Source organism: Numida meleagris, chromosome 1 (genome assembly GCF_002078875.1).
Source record: "Numida meleagris isolate 19003 breed g44 Domestic line chromosome 1, NumMel1.0, whole genome shotgun sequence".
Lineage (NCBI taxonomy): Eukaryota > Metazoa > Chordata > Aves > Galliformes > Numididae > Numida > Numida meleagris.
Genome location: NC_034409.1, coordinates 61,480,776 through 61,496,555, shown reverse-complemented (window position 1 = coordinate 61,496,555; position 15,780 = coordinate 61,480,776). Strand labels below are relative to the sequence as shown.

Below are 15,780 nucleotides of genomic sequence, written 5' to 3'. Positions count from 1 at the left end.
TGTTCTTTGCTCTCAGGGCCATCTCCTTACCCTTTTCCCCTTTTCCCTTTTCCCGGGGCGTGGGCCTGTGGGTCCCCCGTCCCCTTTGTCACGGAACCGGGCCGAACGCCCGTAAACGGTTGACAGCCTTAGCAGAAATTCCAGCCTGGAGGAAATCTGAAATATTTGATTTTTTTTCCTTTTCAACTATATCTAAATTTCAAAAACCTCCATCCTTCCTTCCCACTTGCTGTTTTTCAGGAACTGGGAATACTATTTTTCAGGGGCATCTATAAATCAGTTGGAGGTATCTATTTTCTCCTAAGAGACACTATGTATAGAATCTGTTTTTTCACCAGACACACAGTCTGAATTCTTTTGTACTAGATTTGAGTATGCTTCCAACATCTGAAGTTGTTTGTTTTAACAAGTACTCCTCCAGGCTCTTTAAAGTCATCCAAAATATATAATCAGATAGTCAAGAAACTTCTTCTGTAATAAAAAAGCAAAGCTAGGCTGTTAGCCTGGATTACTGAGTTCTCTAATTCCAAGTAAGTTACAAGACCTAATGTAATTCTACAGCCAGGACACTTCTGATTTATATTACTCCGTGCTAATAAAAGCATCTCCACAACAACCCATGAGACACTACTGTGAAGAAGAAATCCATTTTATTTTTTAAGAAAATTAGCCAACAACTCAGTGTGTCTGGTTCTTATAGAACGAAAGAGCTATTTACACAACATAAATTATTAGTTAAGACATGTAACACATGTTATTTGTATATAATGCACATAACTACGGATACTTTCACCTAACACAAAGAGAACGTTATGTGATATGGTGCAAACTGGAGACCACTTCCTGAGTTACTGACTGAATGACTTTGGTCTATTTTGTGGGTTATGTACAAAATACGTGTTACGTGATCATATCTAAAATCCTACTGGATTCATTTATTGTATGGGAGAGAAAACCAGTGCATTTAGAGGTTTCCCACAAACTTACATCAAGACCTGGAACAGATGATATTGGCAACCTTCCCAATGTAACATTGTGCAAAATAATTCAGCAGTATATTAAAAAAGAAAAAAGAAAATTGAAAAAAAGAAAGGTTGAACACAAAAAATGAATTCTTATATTCATAGTAAAAAAAACCAAAAACCCTTCTCACAAAACTTTCCCTGCCTACCACAGGTATAAAAATTCCAAAAGAAGCCATTTTGAAATCAGAATGGACATATAAAATGACAAATGAACTCAGACATTCTGCTGTATTAGGAGACCATAGCAAGTACATTTCAATTGGTTCTGTTTCAGGTCTGACTGAGACTTACTCCTAAACTTGCAACTCTTAAAATAATTACAAGCAAGTATGAAAATGTATAAATGTATGATAAAAATTTAAATAAATTGAAAAAGCAACTTGCTTAGGGTGAAGGGAACATTGCATTTTCTCCTCTGACAAGTGATGTATGTAGCAGAAGGGATGTGTCTATACTGGCCAGTGAGCTTACTGATTACAGGTAATTTTACATGCTCTGTTAAGCCTCTTAACTGTTACTAGTATTAATGACCTTATCATTAGCTCCTCACCTCTACTTCAGTATGGAGTCAAATAGATGAATTCATGCCACTTTCAAGAGTGTTTTAAACTTTCACGTTTCATTCTGCATTGATCTGCACAAGAAACCCACACTCACTTCAGACAGAAAGAAGCACCTTCTTAAACTATGTTTTGATTAACTCATCTGAGCAATTTTCATCTCTTCCAACATAAATTCAATTCCAAATTCAAAGTAATTCAGGACTGAGAATAGTTAAGTTTAACACTGGATTTACTCTCAAAGTTTTTAAGAGTGACTATAAACTAACAGGAGGTTTAACAGCTTTCTGCTTTTCTGCTCCTGGCCATCATTTCCCATCTGAAACGTGGTAAGTGATGGGGTGTGCACTTCAGGTACCTACAGAATAAAAGAAAGAACGATTGTTCCTCAAATAAATGTACTATAGCTTCTATTGCTTCCACAGAAAATCAGCTGACAAAGCCAACTTCTACAACTCTAGCAAAGATGAACAACGTTGCACAGAAATAATCACTATTTACAGATGGAGAGAAAGGCCAAACACATTGAAAAGAATTTTGTAAGCTCGTATTTCTCATGCCAAAAACCTCTTTACAAAGAGGAAAGGTGATCTTACACAGCTTAAAGTATGTCAGAGGCAAGGAAGAAAACAATACTTCAGATCTAATTTTGAAGTTCTAAACTGTAAATAAAAATTCCAAACATTATGACTAAGATTCTAAATCAATATTCCTAAAAGGTTAACTAAATCAAACAGCAAATAATTCATAGCAAACACTTTCTATTTTTACCTGTCAATAGAGACAGTAAATTCAGTTTAACATTTCCCACACAAATGTTGCCAAGAACTTTTGGTCACAAAGTAGAAGCTCCCAAGAATATGAGATTGCTTTTTAATCCACTCTCCTACCTCCAAGCGTACCTCACATCTCCTAAAAACAGTAAACGCACACACAAATTCAAAAATATATCATTACAATTAATTGCAAAAGACAAACACATATAACTACTTTATTTTTTCCTGTTGGGAAGGAAGCATTTCCAACGATAAAACATTTGCACTGCCTTCTACTATGCCCATATTAGCTTCAACAAAATTATAAATTTTGAAAACAAGCAGACTTGCTCCTCCTTTAGCTCCAATGCTCTACACAACACGTATCCAATGCTCTAAACTGTCACGTATCATGATAGTTTTTGAAAAGCGTCGTGCTAGATGTAAAAGGCTCAGTGTGCTCTCTGATATACTTTGTGCCAAAAAACCTTGAGTCTGTCACAGGGAGTTGTTCGTTATCTTATGAATAACAAAATCTTTAAAAATCCCTTCCTGGAAATGTATGATCTTTGTTAATGGGACTGCAAATATTTGACACTGAAAAAGCAAGTATTTCATTGGAATCATTTAATAAAGAAGGCTGAAAGTCTAAATGAGAGGAAGAACTCTCAGGAGAACCAATTATTCAAAATAATTAATGACGATGCGAACTCATTTCTTTTTGAAGAGATATTAAATGCTTTTGTATCTCTCTGAAAAGATCAGAAAGATACAAGTTCCCATAGTCGTTACTAAACATTACCAATTTGCTCTTTGGAAATTCCACCACCACAAAAAGCATACAAAGACAGAAAGGAAATGCACAGATAATGGTTGTCCTTGCAAGCACACTTCAGCACCTTTATGCTTGCCTCTTCTGAATCGAGCTGAAACACAAGGAAATTCCAACTGGAACTTCCAACCCCCATCTTCCAATTACGTGAGATGGTGTTAAAATTATAATGCATAAGGCTTGAACTTCAAAGATCACCACACAGCCTCTGTGAATTCTCTTAAGGTAATGCAGCACTTGTACTTCAGCCTCTTTATTGACTATATCATACTGGGGAATTAAATACATACTTTGTTCCCAGATTTTACATTTTCTGACTTTAGAGCAATGAGGACACACAAAAATTTTGCATTTTATTAAAGATTTCATAGAGAATATGCTCTCCTGGACACAAATTCTCCTTCATATTAGCACCAAGTGCAACCCTTAGGTAGCGTAACTCCTTTCTCTAACCTTTCATCAATGTTATTTAGCCAGGTTCAAATTCCACTCTCTTACAGGCAAGATTCCACCAATCAACCAGATGTCCTCATCCTCCTCCTCCCACTTTTTTCAGGTTTGGGGACTTTTTTATTTGCACAGTTAGTTCAGTCCACCAACACCTGTCACCCTATGTCTTGGAACCAATAAAGCATTTGGTGAAGAGTCTCCATAGGCTGCTGCCTATTCAAATGACCAGACCTTGAAGATAGAATCATAGAATGGCTTGGGTTGGAAGGGACCTCAAGGATTATCAAGCTCCAGTGCCCCTGCCGCAGGCAGGGCCGCCAACCTCCACATCTAATACTAGACCAGGCTGCCCAGGGCCCCGTCCAACCTGACCTTGAACACCTCCAGGGACGGGGCATCCACAACCTCTCTGGGTGGCCTGTTCCAGCACCTCACCACTCTCTTGGTAAAGAACTTCCCCCTGATATCCAACCTAAATCTTCCCTCCTTCAACTTAAAACCATTCCCCTTGTCCTGCCATTATCTACCCTTGTAAAGAGTTGACACCCCTCCTGTTCGTAGGCTCCCTTTAGGTACTGGAAAGATGCAATGAGGTCACCCCGCAGCCTTCTCTTCTCCAGGCTGAACAAGCCCAGCTTCCTCAGCCTGTCTTCACAGGGGAGGTGCTCCAGTCCTCTGATCATCTTTGTGGCCCTCCTCTGAACCCTCTCTAACAGCTCCCTGTCTTTCTTGTACTGGGGGCCCCAGACCAGGATGCAGTACTCCCGATGGGGCATCACGAGGGCAGAATAGAGAGGGACAATCACCTCCCTCTCCCTGCTGGCCACCCCTCTTCTGATAGAGCCCAGTATACCATTTGCCTTCTGAGCTGCAAGAGTACACTGCTGGCTCATGCTAAGTTTTTCATCCACCAGGACCCCCCAGGTCCTTCTCTGCATGGCTACTCTCAAGGATTGCTCCTCGCAATCTGTGTATATGCCTGGGATTCCTAAAGCCCAAGTGCAAAACCTTGCAATTCGCTGCGTTGAACCTCATTCAATTCACCTGGGCTCACCTTTCAAGTCTGTTGAGGTCTCTCTGAATGGCATCCCTTCTTTCCATTGTGTCAACCGCACCACTCAACTTGGTGTCATCAGCAAACTTGCTGAGGGTGCACTCAATTCCATCATTGATGTCATTGATAAAGATGTTAAAGAGCACTAGTCCCAAGACAGTTCCCTTGGGGACACTGCTCGTTACTGGCCTCCACCTGGACATAGAACCATTGAACACTACCCTTTGTCTATGGCCTTTCAACCAACTCCTTATCCACTGGGTGGTCCACCCATCAAATCTACATCTCTCCAATTTGGAGATAAGGATGTGGTGGAAGACTATGTCAAAGGCCTTGCGCAAGTCCAGGTAAATGACATCGATTGCCTTCCCTTTCTCCACCAATGCTGTCACTCCATCATAGAAGGCTGCCAGATTGGTTAGGCATGACCTTTCCCTGGTGAAGCCATGCTGGCTGTCTCGGATCACACACTCATTCCTCATGTGATCTAGCATGCCATCCAGGAGGATCTGTTCCACAATCTTCTCAGGCACAGAGGTGAGACTCACTGGCCTGTAGTTCCCCGGGTCCTCACTGCTCCCCTTCTTAAAAACGGGAGTGACGTGACCCTTTCTCCAGTCACTCAGGACCTCACCTCACAGCCACAACTTTTCAAATACGGTGGAGAGCAGCTTGGCAACCACCTCCGCCAGCTCCTTCAGAACCCTGGATGCATGTCATCTGGCCTCATAGACTTGTACACATGCAGTTTCATGAGGTGGTCTCAGACTTGCTCTGCCCTTATGGGGGGGGGGGTTTGCTCCCCCGATCCCCACCTAGATTTTAAAGTTTAGGGATGCAGGGTTCAGGGGACATGAGAAATATTAGAATCCTGGCTCCCAGTGAAGACTGAGGCAAAAAACTCATTCAGTACCTCAGCCTTCTCCACATCTGTTGAAGCCAGCTCTCCTTTTACCTTTACCAAAGGAGGTTACACTTGCTTTGGCCTGTCTCTTCTGGTCAATGTACCTGTAGAATGTCTACTTATTGTTTTTAACATCCCTCACCAAGTTCAGTTCTGCCTGAACCTTGGCTTTCCTGATTCCACATCTGCAAGTCTGGAGAGCATCCCTGTATTCTTCCCAGGTGACACGTCCTTGTTTCCAAAGCTTGTGTGTACCATTCTTTGCCCTCAGTTTGCCCAGCAGGTCCTTGCTAAGCCATGCTGATTTCCTGCCTCCTCTGCCTGCTTTCTTATTCAGAGGGACTGAGAGCTCTTGTGCTCTCAGAAAGGTATAGAAAAAAAAGATACTGTGACAACACAGGGAAAACAGTAAGTTCTCCCTCCCTCTCCAGGCTAGGGTATGATCAGTGCATGTGGAAGATACATTGCTAAATTTGTATTGCTACTGAGCATGTGCAAGTAGGCAAGGCAATTACCTGTTAGCCATAGGGGGGAATCACAAATATTTGTACAAGGATCACATCTTTCCGTTAAAAAATTACTAGTCTAATAAAGAAAGATAAAAAATATATATATTTACATATTTTTGTTCTTGAAAACACTGAACTGTTACGGCTGAGAGCTTCTTTAAAGATACAGAAATGAACAAAATCTCAGTGAATCAAACATAAGAAATTCCAACTAAAAGATTTTACAAAACTAGAAGGTTTTACTAAACCATTATAAAATTCATAACAGAATCTATTGAAAATGATGCATTAAATTAATTGAGAAATAGATGGCACCCAACCTATAGGAGAAGAGGCTGGCAAATTACTTGAAAGAGGAGAAATGTATCAATTTACCAGAAAAGTCCCACCATCTGCATTACATATCTGAACATACAATCCTTTGGAGAAAAAATACTATCTGCTATAAAATATTAAATAATGTAACCCCTCAAATGCCCTATACACTAATTTTTTTTTTTAAAAAAAGGATATTGCTCTTTTCCTAAACTCTGTGCAGCAAATACCTTAGAATGCATATCTACAATTTTTTCATATGTAAAAAAAACCTTCAAAATGCAGTAGTTTTTATGCCCTAGTTGATTCTTTGCTGTTATTCTGAGAATGATAACAAAATACTTTACCCTGTCACACACACAATGCTTCTTCTAAATCTAGTCACATAAAGGCATTGTAGAAACTACTTTCATAAAACAAATTTTGACAAAGAATGTCACAAAAAATGAAAAATGAAAAGCATCAGGAATTTTCCAGCGTTCAATTATTGTCAAGACAGACAGCTCCATTTACTCTGAACATTGTCAAAAGTAACACACATATCAGCTTTCTGAAAGTTCTGTAACACGATTTTTTATGCACGCAGTCACAAAAGAAGTCTCTGATGAAAACCACCTTGGATTACATAATTTACAGTGCCAAGATATTATTATACAAACACTCCTTGAAAGGAGTGCTCTTTGATGTCAAACAGCAGGTTGGTAAAATGATCCAAAATTAAACTGACATAGTACCTGTCAGCTTATTAATGGTTAGACAAGTTTTTAAGCAATCTTGTATTTGCTCTAACTTAATTATTATTTCTAATGTGCTGCTGTACATGGTGTTATAGAATACTTTCACACAAAAAGCTTTATTTGCATGGAAATTCTACTACATTCTTGTCTAAAAATGCACTGACAATGGAAGTGAAAGAAAAGCTACAGGACATCTCAAGCAGCAAAGGGAAACAAAAACATTGGCACAATATTAAGCTGTCCAAACTAAAACAAAGTTACTAACACAGTCAAAAAGGAAAAGGATCTAAGAAGGCTTTTTTGAACGTAACTACCACTAGTCAGATGCACCACTGCACTTCGTATCCACACCCACTACACTAAACTAATTCACCGTACTCTGTGTTAGCTCAAACATAAAGCACAAGTGAATACACATGCAACACACAAGAAAATTATGTGGGGTTGGCAATGGCCTCTAATTTTGCCAGGGAACTTACTGGCTTGGATGGATGACTCAATAAAACTTCAGGGTGCTAAAGGGGGAAAGAAGACAGGAAAAGATGGGGAGAATTGGGGATAGGAGACAGGAGTGTGAGAGAAAAAAAAAAAAGATGCAACAAGAAAAGAATTTTAAAAATAGCTACATCTTGCATTTAATAAGAAGACAATCTCATTTTGTGACTTAGCATGCATTACTAAGCAGCTTTTGAAAAATAAGAAATGTTTAAAGTTACCCTTGTACAAGTTCTAAATTTGATCTTGATTTCTTATTGCAACAGTTTTGTCGAGTCCTCGGTTTTACAGGTAATGGGACTTTAATTTCTAGGGTTTCACTTGTATCAATCACAAGACCATTAAGTAGTTTGGGAAAATACTTCAAAAACTGACACTATTTGAACACTGAAACCAGTTGCTGTGTTTTTACTTTTATTTTTAATAGACAACCTGCTTTCTCTGGTAGCCTTTTTCATTCTAGGGTGCTACACTGAAAACACATTTATTACTCTCTAAGAAAAATATAAAAATTCATAACCATCTGCGAACATGTGAAAAAGGATATCATTTCTAGCCCATCTACTAAAGTATCAGTAATATTTTCAGTTGTAACAGCAAACCCTTATTCACAAAAATAAAAGAACACAAGAGTCCGTATAAAACTAAGCCAAATCTTCGTAAACATGCAAACCGGGTCAACACTTCATTCAGACATTTTTTCCTATCTTCTCAAAGATTTTATCCTTCTTAATTTGAAAGTAGAAGTCCACAGCAGAAAAAAAAACAAGCAAAAAAAAAACTTGTAAGTGAGCCCGTTGAATCTAGAGGTATTTTCCTGGCAAGGAATCACTGTTAACTTTTCTTTTATGTAAAGTCTCCAAAACTGCACCAAAGGGAAGTTGGTTAACATATGGTTTGGGATTCCTTCTTTTCTCTAACCTTGATCTTTTTCAAACGAGTAAAATATCTAGAGGGAGAAAAACTATTCACTGGAAATGAAAACAGACAAAGACCTGCTCATCTTTACTGGAACAGATTCTAATGTTAGTAGGTCTTCTCCAGATCAAAAGAACAAAGTGAAACAAAGCACACTGCCTGAGAAAGATCACACACAAAAGGCTAGGAAGGGGTTGTCCTTAAAATAACTAGAAGAAAACTTTTTCACTTGAAAAATACTACCACCGCACTTCACATAAAAACAACTTAGAGAAAAATGCTTGGAGAGAACACCTGTGTGTGATTTCCCTCTAACGACTCCATCTCAGCATAAAAGGAGACTACTTAAGGCATGACACCAGACCGTGTAAACTCAACAGTGAGTTATGGCTTTCTTTCAGCATTCAGTATCTCCTTGTGGTAGGTTGACAGTTGTGCACAGAAGCAGTGACAGTAGAATAATCAGAACATTTAGCACACAGATTTCCATAAACATAGTATTATTAAAAAACCTAACACCAGTTCCCCCCATGTGACCTAGAAATAAAAAAAACACTGAAGTTCTATTAACAACAAAAAAGTCATTAGCAAGAAGAAGAATGGTAACAATGAGAACTGGACAGACAGAATCAGAAAACAGACTTCTGACATGGAAAGAAAAACAACATGAACAACTTTTCATCACCCCTACACACCACTTGGTTAATGATATTTCACTTTAGTGTAATGTTAAATGCCTTTTACAGAAAAAGTGGAAGCTTGCACTGTTCATGATTTCTTCAAGACTCCTCTTTACAGATTAGCAAGAGTTTCTTTTCCAAGGATCCTTATTATTTAATTATCTAACGGTTTAACGGAGCTCCACAGCAGTCTCTTCTGAACTTCTAAGGCTAAGATTTAACTGAAAGTACACAAACTGTTCAGCAGAAATAAGAGGCAAAAGAAACAAGACTGATGTGTGATGTTAGGCACACTTCTACTCAAATCATAAGGGAAAGAACCTAGAAGGAAAAGCTTCCTGCTATTTCCTGTTAAGAGCTACAAAAGAGAATACTTCCTTCATGTGTCATGTACAAAAAAACCCCACTGAGATAATATAATTAAACAATGTAATAAAATTCTTCATTTTTAACTCATTTTTAAACCAAATGCTCTTACACAGCCATTAGTTTTAAGGGTAATTATTACACTTATTTTCAATGGTTAACAATGCAGATGTGTAAAACGGGTTTTTTAAAAGCTTTAAATTGCAGCTGGATTATCTATCATATAATTGCTTCAAGGATGACAAGTAACTAATCCACCTTGAAAATGCCAAACTGCCTGAACAGTTAGCTGCAATGCATTTAAAGAGAGAAATCCTGTAAAAAATATTTTTCTTCTCTGCAAATGACAAAAAAAAAAAAAAAAAATTGGCAAATTAAAAACAGATGGGAAAAGGTTATTAAAGAAATACCTAAGCTTAATCATAACTATAAAATATATTCATGTGGTTGTTACATATATTTTCTTCTGTAACAAAGAGAAATTGTGACCTGGTTCTAGAAAGCAGGGAAGTTCAGCGGTAGATGTGGGATGTTTCATACAACATGAGGAAAGCGAGTGATAGTTAACTACATGAAAGCATACAAGATCCTATAGCTCTAATTTCTTTCTAAAAAGCCCGTCTGGACTGATTTAGTATCACCAAAAAATCTTTCATTTGAATTTGTATTTTCCCTTGAATGAGAAGGATGCAGTATCCCAACACGACGGAATATCGATAATGAGGGACAAGGTATTGATGATTTTGTCTCAGTAGGACCTCAGAGAGTACTTCAGGCTCTCTGCATAGGAAATAACTGCCTGAATGTCCCAGTAAACAACAATGCCTGAAGCAGAGGAGATGTCCACATTATAAATGGTAGGGCTGTGGACTAAATGGTAGGTTATGAATATTCTTAGCTTGTAGAACTGAAACCATTCTGAATGAATGAGATTAGGTATCTCTTCACTGAATGTGAAGATGAGAACCTATTTGTGTTTACAATATAGTGAATATATACTCGTTATTTTTCTCAGAACCAAATACAGAATGCAATTGTTTGTACCATAGCTGCCCTGCCTAGTTAAGGGTACTCTTTACATTTGAGTCATTTTCCTATTTTAAGCCTCTGGAAAAGGATCACAGGAGAATATTTCATCCTCCTAATTATTTCCTGAAACAAAAGGAATAGATAATAAAAAGATATGTTTTCATGAACTGGCTCAGTGTCCTTAAGTAAAGTTCCTGGATACCAGTTATTAAACACAATCTCCTCTAAAACGAAACGAGCAGAGGTAGACCTAAAGGAATTACAATGAAGAGCTGTCACTGCAGTGTAAATTAAGTGCATATTCATCTTCTATGTTGCAGGGCTTCAGCAGATTTTGCTCACACTCCACACCCGCTTATGCTACTGAGATGCTTAGTGCATATAGTAAGAAAGTGATCTCTGGGGAAGCAGTGAAAAGCAGTACATTCACAAACAAGCAATATGAAATCACATTCCCTAAATAATTGAATTTCCACAACCGTTTTTCCTTAACTTCGTTTGCTATGTACTCTATCAATTAGTAGTACATATATGTAAGTAACTATAACTACATGTGTGTATCTACAAATTATTACTATTATCCAGTTGCTACAACAAACTCTGGTAAATATTTGCTACAATATATTACTCAACTCATTATTATTAACAAACGGACAAAGGGTGAAATGGCAATTCAAATGACAGGGTCCTTCAGGACTTACTAAATACTAACTCATTCACATTGAAAACAACCTGAGAGATCAATCAAATGTGCACAACTATTCATTCTTGCTGTTTCACTTTGCTGAACATTAGAACTGTTTACTGTGTGTAGCAGAATTAAAAAGGGAAACTATGGATCTAGATATGGGTATCTGTAGAATTCTCAAGTGCATTACAATCTACTCAACAGAATTGCTAAGCAGCACTTAATTGTTGCCTCTAAATTCAAGCTCATATTCATCTGAGGAACAAGGACAGAGTTCCAGACCAGAGAGAGCACAGACACACATCATTTTCCTGGCTAGATGTAAAGAAATAGATACAACTCAGTAATCCAAGACTTAAATTTCTTTAAAATGCTGTATTTTGTCTTATTCTGATTTTATAAATAGAAGTACTATCAATATTTCAATTAACGGGTTTTGTGCTCTTTCGAGATAAAATCAAACTAATATTCCTCTAAAGGTGCAATATATGGACTACTTATATCTGAGCTACAGAAAACTTGCAAGATTACATTCATGTAAATTAGCTTGCCTGTACCACTCTGCTAAACTGCATACTCCTACAAACTTAGCATCTGTGACTTGCAGAGAGATTAAAACAAAAGATCAGAAACTACACTGGTGACATACTCATTTGTTATTACGCATTCCCACATGCCAGCCATGCACCTGCATTTATCACATTAACACCTACACACATTGATAATTTACGTGCAAAATGTTAGGCTGTTAAAATTCTGGTTGTTACACCAGTTTAATAGGAGAGTTACTAGTGAGAACTGTATTGAAGCAGACTAACTTTCTGATGTCTTGCACCTACTAAAATATACATAGACAATAGCACTATCATTGCATGCAAACGAAGTTCAAAATTAGCACCAGTGTCTGAAAGTCACTTTCTGATGGGCTTGGCTTGTAATATTGTTTGCATAGACACAACTTTGGAGTACTTACTGAAAAGCAATCCACAAATCCAAATTTTTCTGTGTAAATGTATCCAATTCATGTAACACCAGATGTTTACCTTGCACATACAAATATGAAGTAAGATTACCTTCTTCAATTGAGTTTCCATTTTCAAACATTCTTCCTTTTTCTGTTCCAATGCAATTTCCAGTGTCTTGAGCCTTGAATCTTTCTTCAGTCCCGATGAAGCTAAGGATGAAGCATGCTCCTTCAGATCCAGTAAGGATGACTAAAATAAAAGATGTAAAATAACTAACAAATAAATACTCCATATGTGCAATAGCTAGTGTTTGGTGGCTTTTTTTTTTTGGTCATCATTTTCTTCTTATCCCTTCACATGATGCTGAGGATCCAACTCAGAACAACATACTTTGTTGGAATGTTTATTGGATGTTCATAGAGCTGGCTTAAGACAGCTTGATTTAATTTAGGTTCTCAGGGTAAAAATGAAACCTTGTCTAAATCCATTTCAAAATTATTTTTCAAGACACAACATTCTGCAAAGTAGAACTAGTTCTTCAGTGATAGTCGTGTTTAAGAAAAAGATGTTTTTAAATAAAACCATCTTTAAAAATCGTATATGTTTAGCAGATTTGGTCACTGTACGTAAAACAGAGACTGCTGAAAGATTTTTTCAACAGAGCTGTTGGGATGTGAAACTGATTTGTGCAACTTATCTCCAAAAGACATCTCAACTTCTTATTTTCTAAACCATTTTTGTTGGTTGTTTTCCTGACAAATTTTTACTTTTAAGTGCACAAAAATCTTACCACTTCCTAGGTACCTTTATTTATCCTTTTAATTTGATTGAGTTGTGAAAGAAGACCGAAGTAGACCTGAATGTTAGAATTCCAAGAGAGGAACAGAAAACTTATATATTTCTCTGATATAGCAAGGTTAACTTCTCTAGCCAGTTGGTTCATTAAAAACAACCAACTTAATTACCAAAAATGGACTCCTGACAGTAAAAAGAACAAGTTATATTGTTTACACAAATGTATGAACACTCTCCACTACCATAGAATGAATCATAAAATGGCCTGGGTTGAAAAGGACCTCAAAGATCATCTAGTTTCACTCTCGTGCCTTGGGCAGGGTCGCCAACCACTAGACCAGGCTGCCCTATCTGCATGCATTCTTTGATCTATATGCAGCTTTGATCTACCTTTGTTCTTCTCTTCCTATATTTAGGCATGAACAAGCTTGTTCTCACCTTCTATAAGTATTGCTCCAGTGAACTTATCATTGACCATTGGTATTCACTGGTAATATGATTAACTGCTGGTAATAATGAGATTGTGCTATCCATGAAAACGATGGTTCTGAAATATTTATGCTTTGAGAAATTCTCAAACAATGTATTTCACTAGATAAACTTCTTGAAGGACCATTACAATAAAGGAAGAGTTTTCTTCATCTAAAATAGAACATATACAACAACTAACGGTAATACAACAGATTTATTCTGCTGGTCAACCTCTTTCTCTGTGAGATCTCCTTGTAAAATGCCGACTTTCTCTTTCAGATCCTTAATGTCTTTTTTGTAGGTGTCAATCTCTTCCTGTTTTTCTCGCTCATCTCTGTCCCGTTGCTCCTTTAGGCGCTCAATGGTCCTTTCCTGCCAAAATAAAGTACTCTGTGAGGAAAACCCCTTATATTCTTCCAACTTCTGAGGTAATTCAACACTTGTTACACACTGATGTTTGTTGGATATTGACATTTTCTTCTCTTTACTGTTGTATAAGAGATCCTCAAGAAGGAAAACACTTGACCTGAAAAATCTGTGCATTCCTTGCTAAGAAATATCAGACTTTCTGAATCATTGAAAGTTTACAGAACTGTTACAGTGTAACAAAATTTAGCTGGTTCTGGTAACCAGAATTAACCTAGACAAGGATACGTTATATATTGCTTCCATACTTATTTAAATCTTATTTTTTCTGAAGCACAGAGGCCCTTCAGAGAAGAAGGGGGTAGTGCATACATGTGACCAGGATCAATATGTGGCAAGCAATAAAACAACTTTTCAGTATGCCAGGTATCAATGGAGCCTTGCTTATCCAGAAAGCTGAAGGGCTGCACGTGAACTCCCAAACCTCAGCAAAACTTTACCATAGCTTTACACTGATAGAATCTGACAGACCAACAGCACCATAACCTTGGTTGTCTGAGAATCGAGAAAAAAATATAAGAATTCTAAGTAGTTGCCACACCAAAAGAGAATAGACAAGGTTATTCCCTCAGTCAGCTATCTCCTGAAAACTGGGCAAGCAGAAAACAAAATACACTAAGAATGATAAGGGTGGGAATACAGTGAGACTGAAACGCAGCTATATCAGGATAATTATTCATTTTGATTCAATACCGGCAACTAATTTCATACAGTAACACTTTAAAAGAGATTTATTATTAACATTTCTGAGTAAAGAATGCAAAATGAAATTAGATATTGTCCAGACTTGGGAAAAAAAAAAAAAAAAAAGAAGGAAAAAAAGCAGAAGAATCCACAGCTGGAATGTAGACATCCCACCAGAGTACCAAAGATGAACCATGTAAATAGATGACAGCATGATCAGGACCCATGCAGGCTGAGATAAGACACAGAACAGTTTTGTTTCACACAAGATGATGGTAAGTAGCTAATGGCTATGGAGAACTCGCTTGTGGCTCAGCTCTACCCGGCAGCCTTTCCGGAGCATCTCGCCCACGCTGCGCGATACCGCACAGCGCGGCAGCACAGAATATCCTACAGTGCCCTCTAGCGAGAGACGCCTCTCAGCAGCAGCATCACGCCGATGTTTCTCGCAGACAAAGGACTTGGCGCTGCGTTAAGGATTGCTTTTACGCAGTGCCCAATCAGCACATAGAAGAGCCGACGGCAGAGAGGTTATGAGCAGAAGGACCTTCAGCACTAAGTGACTGAGGCTTGCCATACTCACCTTTTCTGCAAGTGCTTCTTCCAGCGTGGTCAGGGCAGTGTCAGTATTGGTGGTGTCAGCCTGCAAGGATTTCACTCGATCCTTTAAACTGCTCATTTGCTTTTCCTTGTCTCTTAGCTGCTCTTGAAGATTTTCAATCTTAAAGAAGAAAAGTAAATTTTAAGAAAATAGTGATCAGATTCATCCAAATCCTCTTTGAAGTGCATGAAAATCTTTAAAATGCTCTCAAAGCCAAGAAAGCAGGTGAGGGCGTCATTCCTGTAATCCTACATGGAAACATCAAGGAATGCAATCAAAATCATCAGGTATTAATAAAGAATCAGTAACATTTTCAGTATCTGGAGAAGACCTCAGAGTAAGAAAGTCTAAATATTCACCATGAAAATCAATCAAACAAAGATTATTCCTGATTTCTGAAGATGCTGGGCACTGTGTGACTGAAGGAAATAATTATATTTGATATTTAAGAAAAAATGTTGATGTAATAACAATATAAGAGCATAAAAGCTAAAAACAAAACAAAACAAACAAAACATTAC

At 37.7% G+C, this 15,780-nt stretch overlaps 1 protein-coding gene across 7 annotated transcripts in view; it reads right to left on the bottom strand.

Annotated features, from left to right (window-relative positions):
• Positions 1 to 15,780, bottom strand: part of ERC1 (ELKS/RAB6-interacting/CAST family member 1) — a 300,339-nt gene that overhangs the window by 170,958 nt on the left and 113,601 nt on the right. For all 7 annotated transcript variants that reach the window (XM_021389632.1, XM_021389660.1, XM_021389603.1 and 4 more), the window contains 3 exons: positions 15,242 to 15,379; positions 13,780 to 13,920; positions 12,391 to 12,531 (listed from right to left, as the gene is read on the bottom strand). In XM_021389632.1, coding sequence (XP_021245307.1) covers positions 12,391 to 12,531; positions 13,780 to 13,920; positions 15,242 to 15,379 — 420 coding nt within the window. The remainder of the gene's footprint in view (positions 1 to 12,390; positions 12,532 to 13,779; positions 13,921 to 15,241; positions 15,380 to 15,780) is intronic.